Source organism: Tiliqua scincoides, chromosome 2 (genome assembly GCF_035046505.1).
Source record: "Tiliqua scincoides isolate rTilSci1 chromosome 2, rTilSci1.hap2, whole genome shotgun sequence".
In the NCBI taxonomy this organism is placed as follows: Eukaryota; Metazoa; Chordata; class Lepidosauria; order Squamata; family Scincidae; genus Tiliqua; species Tiliqua scincoides.
This window is the reverse complement of record NC_089822.1, coordinates 9,709,656-9,734,069: the sequence shown is the minus strand read 5'-3', so window position 1 is coordinate 9,734,069 and position 24,414 is coordinate 9,709,656. Positions and strand designations below refer to the sequence as shown.

General features: G+C 44.8%; 1 protein-coding gene across 1 annotated transcript in view; it reads right to left on the bottom strand.

Annotated features, from left to right (window-relative positions):
• DCC (DCC netrin 1 receptor) overlaps positions 1-24,414 on the bottom strand; it is a 634,807-nt gene that overhangs the window by 278,173 nt on the left and 332,220 nt on the right. Inside the window, exon 9 of the mRNA XM_066618048.1 lies at positions 19,456-19,610. Within this exon, the coding sequence (XP_066474145.1) occupies positions 19,456-19,610 (155 nt within the window). The remainder of the gene's footprint in view (positions 1-19,455; positions 19,611-24,414) is intronic.

The following is a 24,414-nucleotide window of genomic DNA, read 5'->3' as shown; positions in this document are numbered from 1 at the left end:
TCAATACGTCTCTTATAGAGGAATGGGGGAAAGTCCTCTTTAAAACCTCGGAAGCAACTACCAACCAGGAAAAAGACTGATAATAACATTATGCAAGAAAAACCTAGTTGGGCCGTATCTACTTCATACATCACAGACACTTTGTTCACTGACTGAACCCCAACAATGGTGATTACGCTGATTTCAGCTCTGCTATTCAAAAGATAAGAAGTTCATTATCCTGTTGGCAGATTTAGGCTAGCATGGAGAGTGCTGGAAGAAGACAAATATATTTCCATGGTAGCCTATCCAACAGAAATTTTGGAATAATCTCAAAAACCATCTGAAATTGTTTGTTTTCTCTTGTGAGAGGAGAGATTAGATCTGTTTTGCTTTATAGTAATTGCCAATTCTTTTAGATTATGTCAGGCCAAGGGTGAACAAAATACACAGCTGAGCTACTCGAGGAGTACTTAATCACAACTATCCATTGATGGACCTAAGGATGGAGAGAGCAAATTGACCATAGCCTTTCAACAGATTTGAAGTAAGGAATATTTCATATTGAGCAGTTGTTCCTGGATTACAAAAAAAATATCTTTCTCACAGAATATATTCTAGAGCAAATCCCAACATCCTTCCTTTAGTGATTATAGCACAAAAGCTTGAGTCAAACAACAAGATTTTCCCTCCCACCACGAATCCCATGGTGACTTTTGAAATCCAAATGATCCAAATGTCAGACCCAGTTTCCGAGCCAGCATAAAGGACCTTGTGGTGCTGGAATGCTAATAATTAGGTCCTAATGACCCAGTCATTGACCCCTGGGGGCTGGGGATAAGAATAGGCCCTCCGTTTGGCTGTACTTGTTGTAAGAGGCGACTAAACAGCCACCGGGTAGGTGGGACTCGCTAACCTGTGAAGGCAGCTCATCTGAGAGAAGGAAAACTCTGATCCCAAACCTCCACTGCCTTGTGGCTACATCCAGTTATGGAAAAGGCTTTCATGAGTCAACCTCGAGCCAGAATCCCTGAGGCAGTTCATGACTGAACACAGTCACGTTCTGGCAACTCCTGCGACGCCGCTGGAACCAACCTCTGCCTTTCCATTGGACCATGCCTTTTTGGCCTCTGCCTTTCCATTGGACCATTTCAGCGATGTGGAGAGGGGGGATTTGCTGCATGGGTAACAGCCTATCCTCCATACCTACTTTACCCAGGCTTCGCGCACTGGAGAGGACACTCTGTTCCAGAACCACCATTCAGAGCGTGACACCATAGTCTTCCGAGACTGAAGGATGCCAACAATAATGACCCAATCCTTGATAGTTTGCAAGATAGCACAGCATGCGCTGCACTGGTGCTTGCTGGCACAAAGGCCCACACAAATCCACTTGTGTCACCAGAAGGAGCAGCGTACACCAATGGCACTGCTGGGGGTACAGGGAGTGTGGGTCACACCGGGCGATGCACAGAGGGGTTGTGACACTACTACTCATCAAAAAAATTTTAAAATTTTTGAAAAATCGTATCATTCAATGTGTATTTTCATGCAGAATGCAATGAATCAAACCACGTTGAAACAACTCTAATTCTATTGAAAGGCATAGCCAAAAAAGTGGGAGTGGTGCAATCAGCATCACCATGCCCACCACCTGGGGCATTGTCCTGCCTGGGGCTTTGGAGGAGGTCCATCATAGGGGTGACACTCTAGCCTCTTGCACCAGGTGACACAAACCCTAGTGACGCCACTGGCAAACACCATGGAAGGTAAGATCTGCCCTGAGCAGCACAGAGGTGGAATGGGATAGGGAAGGGTGATGGGGTAGGGGTGGGCAGATCAGGCCATGGAGGGGGGAGGATTGACAGCACTGGAGTGCACCACATCTTATCCCCCTTCCTTGTCCTGATCTGCTGACACCAGGGCCTAGGAGAGGGGGGTAAAGGGGGTAATTTGCCCAGGGTCAATAGGAGGCCCTGGTGCCAAAGGAGGGGCGCCAGAAATTTCCTGGGATCTTACATTTTCCTATCTACTCAGACTTGTTGCCTGCTGGGGAAACTCCCATGACTGGGGATATTGGGGACACTACTGATGCCAGGTGGGTTGGTAGACCTGGGCTTTAAAGACTTCTCCAGCTGTCTCTATCCTCCCCCTACCCTGTTTTGCCCCTCCCTGCCCCTATTCTGCTTGCCCATCACCACCCTCCCCCACTCTGTTTCACCCCTCTCTCTCTGCAAAGGGGCCCAAAAGAAACTTTGTACCCCCGGATAAAATTCCTCTCAGAGGTCCTGGCTGACACAAGGCAATGCAGACTTGTGCCAGTGATTGAGCTTGTGGAGGTCCGAGTTGGCCCATTGCAGCTGCTGGGGTTTACCCTGGGACAAGGGGACAAATGTCCCCTTACCTCGAGGAGACCTCCAGAAGCTGAAATTCCCATGTAGGTTGCAGGGTAGCCTGCGCTGCCCCGCTGCATCGCTGCCCAGGAATTTGCGGTGGATTGGGCTGTAAGTCTCATTGCCTTTCATGTAATCCATGCACTCAAGCAAGGCATAGGTTTGACATTGAATTGAAACGACTGACTGAAATAACAGCTTAAAACCAAAACCGACTGAAAGAACAGCCAGTCCAAGACTCCCTGGTGTTTGAGGTGCCATGTCAAGTATTGTACTTTTATTCCTAATGATGTGACAGTTTTCATTCTCCCATTGCCTAGACTGGGGCCAGCCTTGATTGAATGTACTGTGAGGTCAATTGCAATTAGACATCACCTAACAAAATGGAGAAAGTACAGAACAGAACAAGATAGGAGATCACTGACTAATCACCAAGTCAACAATTTATAATCAGGTGTCAGAAGCTGGCCTTCTTTCTTCATTTCTGTTTTAAGAACATCTTGCTACACAGCAGCTATTTTAAGCTCAAGGGAATCCTTGCTTAATTGTTCTGCAGGCACCTGTTCTAGTTATTGATGGTATTATGATTACTGATGTTGTTTTAATTATGCTAGCTCACCATCTACCTGGAAAGGGCATCACAAAAATGTACGCTCCAGTTCATTAGGCCTTGAAGCAATTGTCCCATGTAACAGGATGCAATTAAAACAAATGTCTTTGGCAATAAGCAGTAGTGTTTTTTGCCAAGGAGAAAATGCAGCCTTTCAAAAAAGCTGACCAAAACTGACATAGAGGAAGAAGACCAGAGATGGCCCATCCATGAGTCAGCTGAGGCTGTTGCCTCAGGCAGCAGACCGGCAGGGAGTGAACTGGGATGAACTGGGAGGGAGTGAACTGGGATGCTCCCCTTCCTGTTTAAATCTTCCTGTTTAAATCTTATCTGTTTAAATCTCGTAATACTCTAACCACGATATAACACTGGCTCTCAAAACTTTGAAGTGTTTGGGGGTGCAATTCTAACCACACTTTCCTGAGAGTAAGCCCCATTGAACAAAATAGGGCTTACTTCTGAGTAGACCTGGTTAGGATTGTGCCCTAAGACTTGGGATATCTCCAGCATTTATTTTGAACAATCAGTTGTTTCTGCGCCCAAGTAAACAGCAACAGGGTTCTAAATGAGTTGTTGAGATCATATTGACAATCTACTGCACAGAAGTGGACTTTTAAAAACAGAAAAACAGCTTTTCCATTCCTCCACTGCTTTGAATGCCAGGCATTTATTTAAGAAAAGAACACAGTGGTATAGCTAGAGGGGGTACAAAGCACTAAGTTTTTCAGGCAGCCTTGCCGCGACATGCAAGTGATCCCTTCCCCTCAGAGCCATTCTGGGTGGGGGAAGCAAAACAGAGCTAGCATAAGCCTGGCTCCAGAAGGGGAGAAGCCACTTGCACATCACAGTGAGACTCCCTGAAAAACTTAGTCCTTTGCACCCTTTCTAGCTACTCCACTGAAAGAGCACCTCTTAAAGAATAGATCACATCCACAAGACTGAAAAAGAGGGTGCAGGGGCAAAAGGCTTTCAGACTAAAAAAAAAGGTCCAGAGGCAGCAGTGGTGGCAGGACAGGGCAGTAACTCACAAAGCTAGGGGGTTCCCACAGGCTTTTTTGCACCTTTTGAAATGGAAGATTCTGCATCAAAAAGGAAAGCTCATAAAAATGTGCTCTTGCACTAGATTATGCTACTAGAGTTCACTCTGCATAAATGTACAGCGGTAACATAGGCACGGGTGCTATAAATTGAGACCAGCACCATTCTAGTATACCCTAGATCAGGGGTCTCCAAACTTTTTGGCCAGAGGGCCGCATCAAATATTTGGTATGTTGTTGACGGCCGGAAAAAAAATTTAAATATAAAATTTAAATAAATAAATTAGAGATGGAACTTAGATAAGTGCATAAATGAACAAATGGGCTCTTTCATTCAACCTCTCTGGCCCTCAGAACACCCTCCAGACACAATTAAAGCACAGTTCTGGCCATGTTCAGTTGAGTGGGCCAGGGGCTTTCAGGGGACAAGAGGTTGGCCGTGAGCTGGAAAGAGGCTTGTTGCAGGCCGCATCTGAACCCCAGGCTGGGGTTTGGAGACCCCTGCCCTAGAGTACACAAGTATCCCCCCCCTTCCATGACTTAGAGTGCTATTGCATTTGTTCAATAGAACCAGGTAACAGGAAGCAGCATGGTGGCAGTTCAGGCCTGAGTCAATAACATAGCCTTCTGTGGTTCTAGCTTTGCCAGATTCCCATTACCTGCATCATTTGCAGAAACTCTTGGCCACCCATAGTGATCTCTTTTTGATCTAGCTGGAAAAGCATTTTTCCTTAAATCCTGAAGCTCAGGGGGGAAAAGTCTAATAGAGAATATTATTCATAATTTCACTAGCATTGAAAGAAACTGTAAGCCAGTAAATGCAGAACAGACTCTTGACTTACTGGTATTTTCTTCTACTCTTGGATGCTACTGCCAAACATAAACATTAAGCTACAGATAAATTCAAGTCCACTTTCAGTTACATGGTTATTATTAGAGACATGTTTCTGTGCTTTTCCAAAAGAGATAGCAGAAACCTTTTTTTTTTTTTTTAAAGAAGGAAAAGTAACTAGTTGTATCCCCCCACCCCAACATTAAGATGAATGGGAGCTGAGAAACAGCTACGTCAAAGACAAGTCATTCAAGCTAAACCAATTGGCAAAAGTTGGGAATTTTAATGGGGTGATATGAATGAACTTTGGCTTGCTTCTATGCTGGATGAATCCATTTCTGAACATGAACTTTTGTCCTCAAACTAAGCAAAATTTTCTATTCAAAGTAACTTGTATGACACCTTTGATTGCTAATGGAGATCAGGTGTTTACATTGGTAATTGCTATAGTTTCTGTTGCAAAGTGTTCTAAGTGATGAAAACTTGAGAAAACAACCCAGTGATCATTGCGGACTGATGACAAGGTATCAGTATAACTGCTATGCTAGGCTTCTTTTCCTTACTCTGTGCTTCCCAGAACTACTCCCAAATTGCCACCACCCACACAACCCTGTGATTTCTACTATGTCTCACTTTGACTGAAGACAGAAATACTTCCAGGGATTCCGCACACGAACATAGTTTCATTTTTGAGAGAAACTCATCCCTGCGCTGATTCGCCACTGGATTTCTTCATAGTACCCAGTTCCACAGAGATCCCATAACAGTTAACTGACTTCACTCTGCAATATTATTCCTTGGTTGAGTCTGATCTAATTCTCCTTGCACTGAAGAGCTAGGAAACGGACAAGGGTGCTGTTTAAGGTTCTTTTGGGGGGGAAGAGTGGGAAAATTAGCTGTAAGGTGTTTTTGTTTTGGAGTTTCTCTAAGCCAACTGGTACTTCTCAAAAATTTTGGAATATTCCTAGTTTCAAGGAACACAGCAAGATGAATCACGGATTCCTGAGCTCTCTTTGCTTAGAGCCATAGCCATAATCAAACAGCAAGTATCCATGTTAAAGCCTGATCCAACATGACCAATGTCTGTGCTCTGGATGAAAGTTCTGTGTCTATTTCCTTTTTATCCTTACAACATTTCAGAGCCAAAAGGTGATTGATTGTATTGATTTATCCAGTACAGTCTTGTAGCCTGCCAAGATTTTTTTTTTTTTAACACTGCTCTCGCAAAATCGTACAGCATGATTAACTGCAATATTTAATTCCAGCTGACTGGCAAGGATGCATTGACAAAGTGCTGGTGATGGGATTATCTTGCTGGCATCTGTCTATCACAGGAAGATGGGCTTATTTATTTTAGCAATAGACAGTGTGTGCTGATAAATCTAACAATAAGCTGCAAACTCAAAGACTGAATTAAAAACCTGTCAGTTTTTCTTAGCCTCTTTGATTATATTTCTTTTTTTTACCTCTAATAAAAGGTGCCCCTTTTTGTTAAGATACCTGGGACTAACCTTAAGGTCATCTGTGGAAATGCAGCATAAATTGGGAAACTCCAGCTTAAGTCTCCTTCTGCATTGCTGATGCCGACATTTGCCTTCCTCCCCATCTTGCTTCAGGTTCTGGTTACTCATTACATCTTGTGAACAGTTATTATTAATAAGAATATTTATATACTGCTTTTCAACAGGAGTAGTTCACAAAGCTGTTTACTATGTATCTGACAGTAAATTACATAGTAAAATAAATGGTTCCCCAAGGGCTCACAATTAAAAAAAAATACAGAAGAGATACCAGCCATAGCTACTGGAAAAGATGCCATGCTGGGGTGAAGAGGGATAGTTGCTCTCCCACTGCTAAATATAAGAGGACACCACTTTAGAAGGTGCCTCTTTGCCCAGTTAGTAAGGGTTAGCCCAGGTGACAATTGTAAGCCAGGCTCTGACTGCTGCTATTCAACAGCCTAACCCTATTCTCAAGTTATGTCAGTGTATCTCCATGTATGCCAGTGTAACAATAGCCCTGCTGGTGTAAAAGCCCTTCAGTTCCTTAATTTTTCTATATCTCCACCCCAACAGGGGATGCAAAGACAATGCACTCCACACAGCTAAGCAAAGTGGGGGAGGATATTCCATGCTGCAATGCTAAATCTTCCCCTCATGTCTTTACTCCCCCCCCCAACACAATTCTGATCCTCCGGGATTACAGGTGGAGCCTATTTATCCACATTAGTTCTGTTCCGTGTCTCCGTTTTAACAAAAAACGAGTTGTGCTAAATTCCATAGAGTTATGCAAATACACTGCAGCCTGACACTTCCGGATGGAAGGAAACTAAGGCAGCTGTTCTCAATCCCCTCCCCTCCGTACTCAGCCCTCCCTGTTGCCAGCTGCCCGGCTTCTTTCACAGTTGGGATGCTGATCTTTTAAGAGTCCAGTTCTATGCCTTTCTACTCAGAAGTAAGCCCCATTCCAGTCAATGGGGCTTACTCCCAGGAAAGTGTGGAGAGGATTGTAGGCTAAATCTCAAGCTTTGCTTGGTGGGAAGGCTTGCTTGTGTCGGTGATTGCCTGCACCATCTCAATGGCAGGGGAGAATTTGGCAAACACTCCCTCGGTTTTTTAAAGCAATCCCCTCTGTTGCTACCACACCTGCCCCTGTGTGAGTAAGAGTGAGTGAGTGAGAGAGAGAGCTCCACCTCACTGCACATATTCTGGCTATAGAGATTTTCAGCCCTCCTTCCCTTCTTCAGCCTCTTTGCTGGCTTAGGGCCTCCAGGAGTGTTACTGTTCCTTTGCAAGGGGAACCTCTTCCAGGGCTATTTCCCTGCCTGGTCAAGGCAGAGCTTTTTTGCAGTGTTTTGGGCCGCATGGAAATGGAGCAAGATGCCAGCACAGGGCAAAGGTGTGTGTGACTTTTGGTTCCCCCACCCCATTTGTGTTGAGACAAATCTGCAGATAAAAAGTCCATGGATAAATAGGCTGCACCTGTATAAAAGAAAGGGATGGTTGAGCAATATAGTGACACTGATACCCACTGCTCAACCATTCCTTCCTTTTGCTACAGCTAAGAGGAGGGAGTGTCTTCTCCCTTTCAGGAAATGCCAGGGGTGGATCCCCCAAAACAGAAAGAGGAGGTGAAAGACCATCCTCTATGCAGGACCATCTGAATGTGAGAGGACTGTTAGTTCGCCAGCCAGTGGCATTACTAGAGGGGTGCAGGGGGTGCGGGCCACACTGGGTGACATGTGTAGGAGGGTGACACCACTACTGGACAAAAAGTTTAAAATCTTGGTGTTTTTTAATAACACCACCATGTTGTAAATCAAATTATGAATAATTTCATGCAAAATGGAATGAAACAAATCCCATTGAAATTCCTCCATTCTATCAAAAGTTATAGCCCAAAACCCAGCAGGGGCTGGGCAATGGTACATCACCATACTGCATGGAAGGAGGTCCATCATAGGGGTGATGAGCTGTCCTCCCGCACCGGTTGACACAAACCGGAGTGATGCCACTGTCTCCACTCCTATAACTTTTCAGGGGGAAGACTTTCAACCCCTTCCCCCATATTTGGCTCCATTTTATCATAATGAATGGAACTCCATTATATTAAATGAGAAGGGAACTGGCATTGTTTTTCTGCTTGACTTTTAATCCGAGATGAAAATGCCCTTTTATGGGGCGTGGGGTTTGACATTCACCCATCCTTGGAGACTGTTGTGATCTATGCCACAGGCCTATGTCAATTTACAGGCTGGATAGGGCAAGGCTAAATCCTGTTGTCTTGGCCTGAGTACATACAAGGTAGCCCTGTTGCATCATGGGACTGGCTGATGCAACAGGGCACAGTATGGATGATGCAATAGCCTGCAATACCATGTCACAAGTAAATGAGTCATAGTGTCAACAGATCGTAACCCCATTGGCCAGTGCCAGTATATATTTGGCCCTGTACAGGCTGCTGTGTGGGAGACGTTATGTGGAGTGTCTAAGGGAAGCTACATTGGTGGAGTTGGTGATCAGAGCTTGTGGCAGGTTCTATTTTTGTTGTTTTGCTTTGCTGTGCTGCCTTAGCCTTGTACATACTGTATATACTTCTGTAAAAGGGCATCTGGTGGTGGTGCACTACCGTGTCTGTGCCTCGTTATTTCCCGGGAGCAACTGCCTGACCTTGGGTCTCTGGAACAGCGGCGCTTCTGCGTACTCAACAGAGACAAATTTAATAAGCCCCTAAAATTCATTTCCAAGTTTGGCTCAAGAAAATTTGCTGGCATCCCTAATATTGAGTCACAAATGAAGTTAGTATCATTTATTTCATTTTATTTTGTTTCACTTGTTATTCATTCATTTTTGTTTTCAACCAGCAGCCAGAACAGGTCAGATAGAGGTTACAGAAAGGAGAAAGAGTGAGTACAAAAAGGGAAACTGATGCTGTAAATTGACCAAACTTTAACCCAAGCACCTTTTTGCACAGTGTAAAACATCATGGTAAATATGCTTTCCACAGAGAATCCTCCAATCAAGTGGAAGGACTTGGTAGTCGATAAAAGACAGTGCTGAAGGCTGGCTTTTTAAATGTCAATTTGTTATCTTTGGACCCTGACAATTTGCAGCTCTCCCGTGTTATTTGTCTTTGTGCAAAAACAACACCCAAACAGTGTCACCTTTTACAGTCCCTGTGCATTTTCAGTTCATTCCACACTGTCACCCTAGTTTTCCTATGTCTTTGTGCTTATTTAGTTTAGAGTACTGATACATATGAGGCTCAGGCTGCAATCCTATGCACACTTTCATGAGAGTAAGCCCCACTGAACACAATGGGACTTACTTCCGAGTAGACATGCATAGGATGGTGCTGCAAGTGTGCCTTTTCAAAATTGTCCCCCAAAATGAGAAGCCTATTTCCTACCTGCCTTAAATTTGGCAGGTTTGAGCCATAGGAGGGGTGGGAGTGGGGCGGAGAGTGTAGAATGGCAGAAAATGAAATGTCAGTTGGATGGAAACACAGGCACTAACTACTTTATAATGGGAGACATACAGCCCAAGCCTATCCCCCACCATTTAAGCTGATGTAGCCATGCTGGTGGAGCGCATGCCATGTCCAATAGTGGGGGAGAAAGGCAGCCCAATCCTATCCACACATTCCTGGGAGTAAGCCCCATTGATTCTAATGAGACTTACTTCTAAGTAGACATGCATAGGATTGGGCTGTGAGTCTCTTCCAACCCACGCCAGTTATATATAAGTCAGCTACATACAAGTTCAAGTACCCTCGTACAAGAGGGTGATGTGGGCTGAAAAATGTGGAATAGGATCTGGCATGCATTTGCCCACTTTCCAACCCCTGCCTTCCTGCCTGCCTGCCTTGGAATGCCACCAAACCTCCCCCTCCTCGCCACTCATTTACCAGGCCCCTGCAGAGCCTCCAGGAGCCATACCTCTTGCCATCTGTGGCAGAGGCTCAGAAGTGCATGACAGCAGCCCAGCTCTTCCACCACCAGAAAGGAACTTAGGGAGCAATCCTAACCAACTTTCCAGCACAGACTTGGCTGCAATGCAGCCCCAAGGTAAGGCAACAAACATGCCCTTACCTTGAGGAGGCCCCCTTGACTGCCTCCTCACTGCAGGATGCAATGCCCGCCACATTGGCACAGCTATGTTAGTGCTGGAAAGTTGGTTAGGATTGTGCCCTTACATTTCCAGAGTTCCAGCAGTTTAGGGCAACTGTAGGGCTGGGAATTAGCTGCTTTTCTGCTATTGGATAATGGCAGCAGGAGAGCAGCTGAGTGTCCCATTATGTGAGATAAGAAGTAGGAATAGAAATAGGAAAAGAATAGGAAGAAAATGGGAATAAAATGAAACAAATGTAATGTTGATAAATGACCAATGGAATAAATAAGGTTTTTATAATAAGCATGTATAGAATTCACTTTTTTTTTAAGCATTTGTTCCATTCTTCTTATCTCTTCTTGGCAGTTAATTGGCCTATTCCACCCTTCCTAACCCCAGGAAAATGTCCCTAAAGTAGAGATAAGCATAAGTTATTAGCCAAAGCAGCAGGTCTGGGTTAGGGTTAGCATTTCACAGACTCAGCCTGGGTTGTAGCCAAAGAAAACTAGACAAGACTCAAAGCCCAGTCCTATCCAACTTTTCAGCACTGATGTGGCCACAATGCAGCCCCGAGATAAGGAAACAAACATTCTCTCATCTTCAGAAGTCCTCAATGACTGCCCCCCCACCTCTGGATGCAGCTCATGTCCTATTGGCACAGCTGCATCAGCACTGGAAAGTTGGATAGGACTGGGCCCTATGTCCCACATAAATAAATTCATCATGGCAGTGGATTATGCCTTTTGCGATCCACTGCCTTATGTTATGGAGGCAGGAAAGTCATGCTACTGTTGGGTGCTTTGGAGCCACTGGGGCAAACAGCCAGAGGCTCTGCACACCTGCCAACAGCCCATCCAGGCAGCAGGTAAGGTGGCATTAGGAGGTGTGCTGTGCATGGTTCAGGGGGAAGATCAGGGTGGTTTGTGGGTGGCTCTCGGAGGCAGTGGCAACACACCCCAGATCCTATCCTCCTGGATCTGCCTCCAAGTTCTCCTTGGAGTGATCCCAGGAAAGAGCTGAATGGGTTTGAGGAAACCCATTGATGGCGAGGTGGCCTATGGAGAAGTATAAAATACAGTATGGACACCAGTGGTACCAGTTATTGTTCTTTGCCAGAAAGCCAACAAGATGTAGCTTTAATGCTTGATGATGTAGCATTGCTTGGAGATGGTGGTGGTTGGCAACCTTCAGTCTCGGAAGACTATGGTATAAGCCTACAGCACCCGGTATTCCCTGGTGGTCTCCCATCCAAGTACTAACCAGGCCTGACCCTGCTTAGCTTCCGAGATCAGACGAGATCCAGCATGTGCAGGGTAACACATTTTGGAGAAAACAAGTATGGCTGCCAATGAGCCACTGGGACGAAAACTGTGCTTCAGGGGTTAGTGTGAACTTCACTTCATAAAACATGCTGCCACAACCCCACAATATTTCCAAATGACCATCACCCATGAATTGGGCAGGAAAAGCCAAGGGATCATTGCTGCTTGACCCTAAAAAAAAAAAATCCCCGCTGCTCTCTTCCTTACCAGGAAACACACCCTTTATGGCTTTGCCTGAACTATCTACAATTCAGGAAAAAGCGCAGCTTCTGTGTGTGATGTCATGTATATGTTTCCTTCTAAATATGAAATACATCTTACTTTAAAGAGGTATATCACATGAAACTATTATTTACTACCTCCAAAACAGACACTATTGAAGACACCCAATTGAAAAGCTGTTTGTTATTCCTCACTTGTTTACTTAAGCGTTGAAAACCTCTGGACGAGGAAAGTGATATGGTGACTTGGGCAAACTCTATTTTTTTTTTTATATATTGATAGCATTTTTTCTTTCCCGTCTTCGAAAGATGGCATTAGAAAATGACAGATGGGTCACTTTGGAGAGAGAAGTTCCCTCTTTATCACCGGGACGTACACAAGACAGACTGCCATAAGGCAAGGCAAGCTTCCATATCACGCGTCCACCCCCTTGCCCTTGAACACATGAGATTAATTTGTTAGTATGCATTATTTGTGTAACAGCAATACCTAATGCTGCCCAAGTGAGATTGCAGTGCTGCAAGTATAACAGGCATTGCAGAAGAGTGAAAAAGAGGATGCTTTTCAGGACTGGATTAGGGGACAAGCAACATGGGGTTTGGAGGGCACCAGGGGACAAGCAACATGGGTCATTTGGAGGGCACCAGGCATTTGGGTTATGCTTTAAAAAAACAACTAAAAAACCTTTTAAAAAGTTTTAAATATCTTAAGTTTAAGGGAACAAATTTGGCTTTATTTGTTTATATATGGTAGTCATAAATATAGGTCTATGAATCGATGTATTTCTATTTATTGTCTTATATGATACTGATAAATCACAGGTGCTTATTGTGCATAATGTCATGCATGTGGCTATAGATGCAATGCGCAGAGCAATCTAACTCCCCCCCCCCCCGATCTGGTGCAAGTCCCTTGTGCCAGCTCCTGAGTGCCATAAAGCACATTCATGGCTATTGGGGAGCAGGCAAGGCCAGTGCAAGGATGTGCTTTGGCCTAGCACCTCCAGATATCCACCTAGAGAAGGTAAGTTTGTGCCAGCCTGGGAAGGCCAACACAGGAGGCTGGAGAGGGTGTCGGGAGGGCAGAACAGAGGTGGGGAGAGGGCTTTTTTGGGTAGGAGGAGGGCTGTCCAGGAGGCAGATCAGGACTGGAGAGGGTGGGACTAGCTGTGGCAGTGCAGGTTGGAGCCTAAGACCCTGCCCCAGTCCAAGCAGTGGTACATGGGACACTCAGATGTGCACCTCCAAAATAGTGGGCACACATCTGAGTAGCCCACAACACAGGGTACGATGACAAAAATTCCCTTACACTGAGTTGTGTTCTAGCCTGCACTTGTGCTGGATTCAGCACAGGCCAGTTGGTCTGCCTGTTTCAGCGCAAGTCAGGATCACTCCCAAAAACAAATAAGGTGTCCACAAGAGGATTGGGGGGGGGAGGCAGTGACTAGAAAGACCATTACCACCAGAAAATGAGCAATGACCATGAAAATGGGCAATCAGGAGGAGAAAAAAACACTTCAGTTTCACACAGCCCTTCACACCCTGAGTCCTCCCAAAATTAAAGTCCAACTTTCAGCCCTGCCTTATTTATTCTAAGAGTTTTCATCTCAATGATGACTCGTCTTCTCAGCTATTACATGACTGTTGCTCTTGCGGTACTTCCAAAAATGGGACCTTCTACATGAAGACTTTTCTTCTGACATGATTCAGAGTTCTCTCTGTTAATAAGAACCCATAAAAAAACCAGGCTATGGAGCCATCGTGGCTCCATACTATAACTTTGCCCTTGACCAGACGCATTAAAAATATATATTGAATGCATATGTCCTGGGCAACCAAGACAGATGTTTCATGTCACAGAAATGACAGATGTAACGCCGCCACCACTGACCACCTATTGATCTATCCTGGATTTCCACATCAATTTAAACATCTGAAGGAGTTCTTTTAACTTCAAAGGGTTCATCCATTAACAATTGTACAAAAATCTATGAATAATAGCCAAAAAAACAAAAAGAATATGGTGTTTGAGCACACATTCTTGCACTGTTTTACCCTGATTTGTTGCCATCTGTCTCATATTGCATTACACACATACTGCATCCCCCAACCCTTCCATTCCTGACGGAGTCATGTCTAGCTGTCGCTTCGAGGCAGACTTACAGGCACCAAGAATGTAACTTGTTACACTGACCCAGGAATAGTTTACAATAAGCTCTGAGGCTGCAAAATACTTGAAAGCACTGATAATGCTACAGCTGCTAATGTGGAACATTGGATTACACTGAGTATTCCTATACCTAAAGTGGTTTTTGTGTCTATTTTACAGGAATAGGGTTAGTTCCAACAATGTTTTATAGCCCAAACTGATCCCACGTGTCAGATGATTTATGTGCCGACAGTGCAGTCTGACACATGTCCTAGCCTCTGCCTTCATTCTTCCTGCTTTCCTTTTAAATTTGTCTAATCATGTATGGGGGCACTTTGGAAAACCTCCAGGCACAATTATGGAGATTTAAAGGAGATTTAAAGGAAAGTACGGCAAGATGATGGGGGATGGGGGCCACGATGTGTGGTGCTGACAGCACATGCATCATTTGACACATTTCAAGGGACACATTTCAGGGGACCAGTTCTGGGGACAAAATATAATCCAAAGCGCAAGGTGCATCTTTGAGGCTGTTTTCTTCATAGGCTACTAGACTAAGGCGAATTCACGCAACCAATTCCCCTGCTTGTGGTCAATTTATATTCTACCTGTATCTGTCAATATAACACCATCAACATGAATGCCAGATGTAGGGGAGAGCACCAGGACGAGGTCTCTTGTTATCTGGTGTGCTCCCTGGGGCATTTGGTGGGCCGCTGTGAGATACAGGAAGCTGGACTAGATGGGCCTATGGCCTGATCCAGTGGGGCTGTTCTTATGTTCTTATGTAACATGCAGGACAGTTAGAGAGAGTGAAAAGACAGGTACCTTCATTGGGAAACTTACAATTGAGGTATTAATACTAGGGAGACAACAGAGAGGGAATGAGAATGGAAAGAGGGGTAAACAGGGGAACCATATGTGAGTATTTCAGTTCCATGCAATACAGTGCAATCCCATCTTGCACTGGAACAGGCAGGCCAGGAGGCTTGCACTGTAACCAGCTCAAGACAGGGTGTCAAAGTGGCTCAGCCGGAGGCAAGGGGAAACTCTTCCCCTTACCCTCAGGTAAGCCACTGCAGCTGCATGGGTCTCCTCGAACTTGCGCTACCTCCAGAGGTGGCGCAAGTCCGAGGAGAGCAGAGCGGCTTGAAGCTGCTCCGCGCTGCTCAGGAATGGGGGTTGGGATCTGGCATAACTGCCGGGTCCCAGCCCCACCTCCTGCTCCCCGCCTGCCCCTGGGACTGCCCTCCCGGAATGCCTCCCTCCCGCCTCCAGCTATGGTGGCCCAAGATATATCAGGCATGTTTGCCACCACTCAGTTTGGGCCAAAGGAGGAAATTCAGCAACCATGAAAGCCTTTCTATACCAATAGGTCAGGGTGATATTCTTTGAGTCCAATAAAAACTCCCAGACCAAGCTTCCTTGTTGATCAAAGCAACTCAGAGACCTGCTTTTGTGGCGCATAGAACTCCTCTGCCTCGCGCAGCCCACAATTGCACAGGACCATATGGGTAACAGATGGGCCTTTCTGCTTCTGATAAGTTGACATAATAACGATAATAATTTCCTACCTCAAAGACATGTAGCAAAGCTTAATTAGTCTTTATAAAAGCCTTTGATGGGAGGAGTGAATTGCAAGTACCAAGTAGCTATTCCATTATCAAACAGATAACAAACAACCCCGGAATGTTTACAGTATGTCAGCAATAAACCGCTAAACTGTGCTTAACTAAATTGCTTTGTGGTGTAATAGATATTTCTTCCTACTGAGCTTACACAAACCAGTTCTAAGCTGTACTGCTTTTAAGAAAAACACTGTGTACATCTTGATGATGGTTGGAGTGAGTGTGGTGAGAGTGTGGTGAGTGTTAGGCTACCCCACTTCTGATTCATGCATGGGGGGGGGGTGGCCTGGATCACTCCCATGTCATGGTAGGCAGGTTATCCTCCATACAGTGGTATTTTCAAGGTGAGTGGTTCACTTTTTCTTCAGAGGGGTGTATCATAGTATTAGAGGGGTGCACTTGGGGCACTGTTGGGACAGATGGAAACTTGTTCTTTGCTTTTGGCGATTCCCCAGTCATTAAGAGAAATTAGCGCATTATGAGGCATGCGTTGCAACAAAATGTGGTGGCGGCGGCCACTAGCTGGGTTGGCTTTGAACAGGGATTGGGCACATTCCTGGAGGACAGGTCTATCAAAGGCTAAAATTATGATGGCCATATGCAACCTCAGGTTCAGCACCAACATGACTCTGAAACAGTTGCAGAGGGTCAATGGTAGGAGAAGGACCTGACTATCAGCTGCTTGTGGGATTCTCAGGCAAGTGGTAGCCACTGTGAGATACAGAATTTTGGACTAATTGGCCTTTGGCCAATCAAGTAGAACTTTCTGTATGTTCTTTTGTGATCAAACCATCTTTTTGCCGACCTGATTCTGTTCTTTGGCTGCATTCAGGTGTGGTGAACTCTTAGGGAGTCTGAAGGAATGTTGGGAATATAGCTTCATGTGCCTGGGATCCTTTGGTGAATGAAGTGATGCCGCAGGAGGAAGGCTGGCTAAGAAATTCCAACTGGAACATGAAACCTTACAACCTAAAAATGAGCACCAGTTCAATATCCTCTATTTTGGTAGAGTATCTTGCATCATCTTGGAAAAGCCACAGCAACAGAGCACAAGGCTATCGCAAGCAGCATGAAAAAGATTAGACAGGCTTAAAATGGTGAGAGATTTATATCCTGACTGATAACAAAATTGTGAAATTGTACCTCAATCCTATTGGGAACTAGTGTTCTAGCAGCACAAAGTCCTTTACAGTGGCATGTAAGTCAGGGTGCACTCAAGTGCAGTGTTCACAGAGACCTCCATCAGTGCCAGTAAGTTCGTGGCAGGGCATGTCATGGGCAGGGAGAGTAGGTTCCCAGGAGGTAGGGGAAGGGCAGTGGGTGGGGAAGGGGAGGGAGAGGCTGGATTTCGGTTGCACTGTCAAGCACCAGATCTTATTGCCTGTTTTTGAAACCTTTCCACCCCTTTTCTATCCTTGGGCACATGCCAGCAAGAAAAGGGAAGGGGAGATCTAATCTAGGATCAACCACTCCCCCAAAACACTCTCCATATAAATCTAGTCTTTATATGAAGAATTTTTGAAAATGTGGAACTTGTTCTGATCTTTCGAATTGATTACAGTCAGTAATGTATGCACTTTGAGAAAGAACAAGAGAGGAATGTGGTTTTTGGGAGCCTTTTTTCTGCCAGTTGTTATTCCTCCATCATGCTAGATTACATAATGCTAGATTACATAATGCTTTTGGTAGTTCCAAGTACAGAAATCATAAAATTCAGTTTGAAATATGCATTGATTATATATGTGCTAGAAAAGGGCAGAGGTCAACCTAGCTGAATTTTACATAAAATTACATAAAATATATGACAGAATGCAAATCTTGTCATGGGGGGGAAGGAAAAATACAAATGGAGCACCTTAAAAGTTGATAACCAAAGGAAAAACATCAAAGCCTGTATCAATAATGGACATACGAGCACTCGTACATCTTGCAACCGCCAAGTGTTGGCACTGGTTCTGCCTCTCACTGTCCTAGAAGAAGTGGAAGGCTTCTGACACCAATAATCACAGCCTTCCTGCCTTGTTGCAACTTTGTCTGGTGCAAGGCAATACATTATCATCTCCTGTCCCCTCACTCTTTCCCAGGCTCCAGCATAGAGCTCCATTGCACAGATGTAGCAATATTTTAATATTGCTACAATATTATGTGTCTCGCTGATAATGATGATGCCAAAATTTAAACACACCACACTTTCTTCAGGGGCCACTATCATTGAATGAAACTGTTCACAACAGGCAGTATTTCCTGACTGGTAGACAAAACTTTCTGCAATGTTATAATAATAAGAAGAAGAATTTTTACCCCGCCTTTCTCCCTGAAGGGACTCAAGGCGGCTTACAACAGATTAAAAAACATAATTTAAAACAAATAAAAACATATTAACACAACCAATTGATGAAATCTGAACAAATGGCAGATGTCCTGATCAAGTACATCTGCTCTCATCTCTGGACATAGGGGCTCTGGACATAGGTGCTCTGCATGGGAACATATCTGCCCTATAATAGCTCTCCCCTTAATGGAGGGAGTCAATCCACGTATGCATATCTTTCCAGATGCACATTAGAAATGGGTAAGAGCTTTCACGCATTTAAGAGATTCATGCGTGCATACAAACATATGAGTGCACATGGACATCTGGAGCTGGTCACTAGACAAAGGCTTAGGACTGTAACACTGAGCTACATAAAAGAATAACAAATCTAGAGGATCTCTCTTTTGCTTGCATTACTCTGTAAAGTACCATGTACCCTAATGGTACATATGGCACTATGGCTATCACAGCCACCATCATCGTGGTCATGTTATCCCAGGTCTTGAAAAATGTAACTAGAGGTTACAGATAAGTCCAGAATGGTAGGAAGGAGAACAACATGATCAGAGGGCACCATGCTTCCTTCCTTCCACTGACTCAGGGTTGAATCTTATGGGCCATTTACAGTGGCAGAATTAGCATTCTGCTGCCATAAACAGCATAGCAGCATTGAAGATTGCATGCTGCTGTTGCATGCTGCAGTGGGGGCTTTGCACAGGCGCCAGAACTGCCTGGATGCTGCACCAGAGCAGGTAGCTAAAACAGTAAATGGTCCATGGACGGCTCAGGGGAGGTCCTGGGCAAGAAGGGATCATGGCAGCAATAACATGCACAGGGATGCGATTGCTTTTTTTGCTGCCTTTCCTCAGACTTTCTCCAGCAAAAAAGCTGGTTTAGGTGAGAAGATCCATAAGTGACCAGGTGGCATACTGAGAGGTAAGTAAAGAAGGTTTTTATTTACTTCTCCTGCTGGCCATTTGGTCTCACACACACACACACACACACACACACACACACACACACACACACACCATCATAGTATGCAGTGCACACCCCATTGGCGTGGCTATATACTATGGACTGGTGGGAGATAGGATTGGGTCCTGGTTTAAGGGGAAAAAAAACTATAAATGTGAATTTTCACAAATGTTTGGAAATGATGTTAATTTAGTGTTTTGTTTTTCTAATTAGCACAAATTTCATTCTTTAATACTCTGTTCCAGAATTTGAGTCTGGAGTTGTGGAACGTGTTAAGAATACTAGCCCTGCTCCATTCACCCCCCCCCCCATGATAAGACATGATAAGACATCTTATATAGTTCAAAGCATGCACAATGCAAAGCAGCTGCGGAAATACTCACATTCAGGTTGTGTTGCCACCTTGATGGGCTGTGAGCTTTCTCCTGGTCCCCATTCATTGTATGCCACCACTCGGAATGTGTAGGTCTCTTCTGGTTTCAGATTTCCCACTGTAAGCTGGAGCAACCCAGGTTGTGATGTGTTCAGAGCCCGCTCCCTAGCCAAAAAAAAGTTGTGTTGTTTTTTTTTTTTTTAAAAAAGCAACACAAGAGAAAGAACATTTAGGTAAAATGACTCAAAACAAATACTCAGTAATAGCAAAATGAGTCAACTTATGTTCTTAACTTTGCAACCTTGTCAAATTCAGAACGGAGCAATAGGCAGCCAACAATTTCCCAAGGCAATATTTTCCAACACAGTAACTGTTACCCTACACATGCCTGATCTTGTCTGATCTCGGAAGCTCAGCAGGGTCAGGCCTGGTTAGTACTTGGATGGGAGACCGCCTGGGAATACCGGGTGCTGTAGGCTTATACCATAGTCTTTCGAGACTGAAGGTTGCCAACCATTTTCTAACACAAACTATTATATGGTCCAGGCCTAAAAGCACAGTATGCTTTAGGACTGTTGCAAAAGGCAAGTCCTGGCACTGCTAAGTCAGTGAGGGGAAGCAGGGGTGGGCAGAACAGGGGAGGGAGATGTGGAATGGGGCAGTGACCGTGGTGTTGGGTGCATCAAGGCCAGAAAGGGGTGGTATTAGCAACACAGTGCTGATAATATCCTGGCCCCAATGCACCTTCCTGGTTACACTTGGGACCCTCTGGAAGTGCCCCCTCTGCATGATCCATCACATACTGTAGTGGTGCAGCTCCACCAGCAGGGGGAGGGCAACATTCCTATACTAGGCACCTGATCCTATACCCAATCCTATACTTGGTGCTGCCACCACCGGGTGCAATGGCACTACCGGGGCCACTGAAGGTTTCCTCAAGAAGAGGACTTTCATCCCCTTTCCACGAGGAAAGCCTCGGCCCCACAATGGGGCTTCTCAAGTCTGCGCCAGCTATTTTGCCGGTGCAGATTGGAGGACCTCTGTGTTGGGCTCTGCAACCTGACATGGAGTTTGGGATCTGGTGGAGCAGGGCTCCGCTGGTTCAACCCCCCTCCTGTCCCAGTTTCTGGCGACTGGTGCTGGGCCTGTGCCAGTGCTCCCTATGTGGAGGGTGCCATAAAAGTGTTTTATGGCACATTTACAACACTCAGTGCCAGAACTCAGAGCCCTTAGGACTGGGCTTTTCATTAGAATTAGGCTATAAATGTTATTTCCAAGGAGCCTGAAGCGACTAGAGACAAAGGAAGACTAGATTCCCACGCCTTTTTGTATCAAAGAGAGGATTTTGGGAACCAAGTTTGCCAAAATTCTCTATGCAACTAGTGAAAGTATAGCAGCAGTTACGTTGTCCTCTGCATCTGCTTGCCTAAAAACATTGAATGAGAAACACAACAATGCTTGTTAAGTATGGTGATAACTGAAGACGTAAAATACGTCATATATTTTATTATAGGGGCTGCTTTACCCAGGATAAGCCTGCTGTATCAACAGTAACATATGTATCCATTTCTAAAGCTCTCACTCCCATACCTATACAACTGTAGCCAAAATGGGATCACCCTCAAAGAAAATGGAGGCTTCTTGGTACTCACTGAACTATATAAGTATGAAGCATGTCCTAAGCTAAAAAAGAGGCAAAGGGGAAAAAGACCTCAAGCTCTTTGCTTCCCAGGAGTCTATGGAGTAAAGCGAAAGAATACTGGGAAGAGAGGCATCACTCTTCCTTCTTACCTTTCTCTTGGGAAAAATCACCTCAGTTTATCCTGGAAGCATTTATAGTCAAATCAGATAAAAGAGGAAGCATCAATGGGCTGCCTGAGAATGGAGCCTAATTGATGATATGAAGCCACCTTATGGTGAGACAGATCATTGGTTCTTCCAGCCTAACATTCACTACTTGGACCGACAACAGATTTCTGTAATGGGTTCTCTCCCAGCATTGCTACCCAAGATCAGGTTTTTCTGGAAGATGGTTAGGAAAGAACCTGAGGTCATGTAAAAGATGTGCTCTGCCCTCTGTCCTGTGATCTAGGGCCTAGGAGAGGGGGGTAAAGGGGGTAATTTGTACCCGGGCCCAGGGTCAAAAGGGGGGCCCAGGAGCCAAAGGAGGGGGCCCAGAAATCTCCTGGGATCTGACATTTTCCTATCAGACTTGTTGTCCAGATGGGACGTTGGGGACACTACCATGACTGGGGATGCTGGGGACACTACTGATGCAACATGGGTGGCTAGACCTGGGCTCCCCCAGCTGTCTCTACTCTTCCCCCACCTTGCTTTGCCCCTCCCTGCCCCTATTCTGCCTGCCCATCACCACCCTCCCCGCTCTGTTTCACCGTTTTTCCTCTTTACAAGGGGGCCCAAAAGAAACTTTGTACCCCCTGATAAAATTCCTCTCATAGGACCTGCTGTGATTCCCCCATCCCCAAACTCTTAAGTTTGTCTGCTTGCGAAATCCATGTCTAAGGTGTTGCATGTAACAAATGCACATACATCTATTTCTCTCTCCAAAAGTGAAACTGAGCTTGTTTGTGAAGTGGTGATCATCTTACCAGATGATCAAGAATCAAGATGATCAATGGTACACAGAATCAAGAGGGCATTCTTCTTTTCATGCCACCTTTCTACAAAGTGCCACTTCAAGTAAGGAGCGTTTGCTTCACAGAAATCCCTTTTGTGTTGGAAATAGCACAACTCCTGCATGTGTGATGGATGCACAGCTGCCTCTTCTTTGATCACATAAGCAGGCAGCTGTAAACAGGCATTTGTATCTTGTCAGAAAAGTTTCTATCTGAAGTGTAGTAAAAATAAATAAATAAATAAAAAGACAGCCAGTGCAAACTTTTCCCCAAGCCTTGCACCACCAATTCATGGCCCAAGGGTGACTATGATGTCTTAGAAGGAGGGAGAAAGAAGTATTTTTCCGCATTCGTCCTTATTCTCTACTCCTTTTCTCAAAACTTTCCTCAAGTGTACTATTTGAAATTTTTGTGACATAAACAAAATTAAATAGGAAGTGTAGTGTAGCAAAAATTAAATGTTTCGAAGATGCCTGAGGAAAGAGTGGGTAATGGACTCAGACTTCGAAACTACCACAGACTATTAAATAACATATCTGAATTGGAATTTAAAAAAAACAAAACACCTGAGGAGCCTTGTTTTCAGTATTATTGCTGTCCTCATCCTCGGAACAGATCCCAGCATTAATTAGGAACAACTTGGAAATTAATGGATTGTAGATTGCAGCCTGCTATTAATGAAGCCAAATCCAAATTACAGCTTGTTTCATTCTGCTCTCTGCTATCCCCTGTGCTTATGTGCTGGGTTTCAGCAAGAGATGTCTGGTGCCAAATGAGAATTTAAACAGACCAGGCAATTTCACTATTGAGCCACCAGGAATGGCATGTTGACCCACGGCTGCCTCCCACCCACGTCAACTGAAGGATCTAGTTGCATGATAATGATTACGGAGAAACTTTATTTCACTTAAATGCAATGTCCAGGGCCAGCCCTACATATTTTGCTGTCTGAGATAAATGACAAGGTGGCAGATCTCTCCTCCCATTCCAGGCATTTGGTCTCCTGGATGTATATTTTTGTGGTGAATTAAAGTGCTGTATCACCATATACTCCAAAATAATAGGTAGATGTAGGAACCTGGCCTGTGCAAATGTTCTTTCAAAATCTGAGCTACGAGTATTTTTCAGAACCACCCATTATGACAGTTGTAAAAGTTTCAAATCCATCCAGAGTCCAAAACACAGATCATTAAAAAATATCAGGAAGCCGTTTGCACATCTCTCTCTCTCTCTCTCTCTCTCTCTCTCTCTCTCTCACTTCTTCAAAACTTCACTTGGCAACATTAGGGAAGTACTTCCATTTTTAAACAAACCTACTTTACACGTTTGTTATAGGACAGAAGAGGTAAAATTGTGGAACTTTTTGGATACTGTAATATAATTAAGAAATTTTCATGTTTAATATTTAGATAACTCATGCAAGGAAAGCGCCCTACAGGTAGACCACAGCTGCAATACAAGGACATCTGCAAGAGGGATCTGAAGGCCTTAGGAGTGGACCTGAACAGGTGGGAAACCCTGACCTCTGAGTGGCCGCTTGGAGGCAGGCTGTGCAGCATGGCCTTTCCCAGTTTGAAGAGACACTTGGCCAACAGACTGAGGCAAAGAAGGAAGGCCCATAGCCAGGGAGAAAGACCAGGGACAGACTGCACTTGCTCCCAGTGTGGAAGGGATTGTCACTCCCGAATTGGCCTTTTCAGCCACACTAGACGCTGTTCCAGAACCACCATTCAGAGCGCGATACCATAGTCTTTTGAGACTGAAGGTTGCTAACACACACCACTTCACTAGCATTTGCAGGGAAAGTTCCTTTAGAATGCTGGGGAGAGAGGGGGAGCTAACAGACAATGTCTGGACTCCCTTTCCTTTTCCCAGCCCTTGCTTTGGTTATCCTTACCAAACTCCCTATGCAGGTTATGACTTCTCCCCTTTGACTTTCCACCTCACTCATGATTACAGGGCATTCCTGTGCTTCCACTTAGACTTCCTTTGAAGCACTGGAGACTTACATTGTCTTTGCAAGGTCTGCTTTATTTACAAATATACAGGTATGAGTGATGAATGGGGCTATGTGGCATGCTTCTGCAAGCAAGATCAGCTACATATATGCCTGCAGCTGCTAGCTCCCAGTACAAGGTCTGCCAGATCAATTCTAACTTTCTCACTGTCTGTTGTTCAGAATCTCCAGCTCACACTGCCATTGGTCTTACCTGCTAACTCAGAGAGGGAGGGCTGGATGAATCACATCCCAGGTAGCTGTACTTGAGGGTCTTCAAGGATCCAACAGAGGCTCCCAATCTATTAACTAGACTCCTGTCCTATTAGCTTAATAG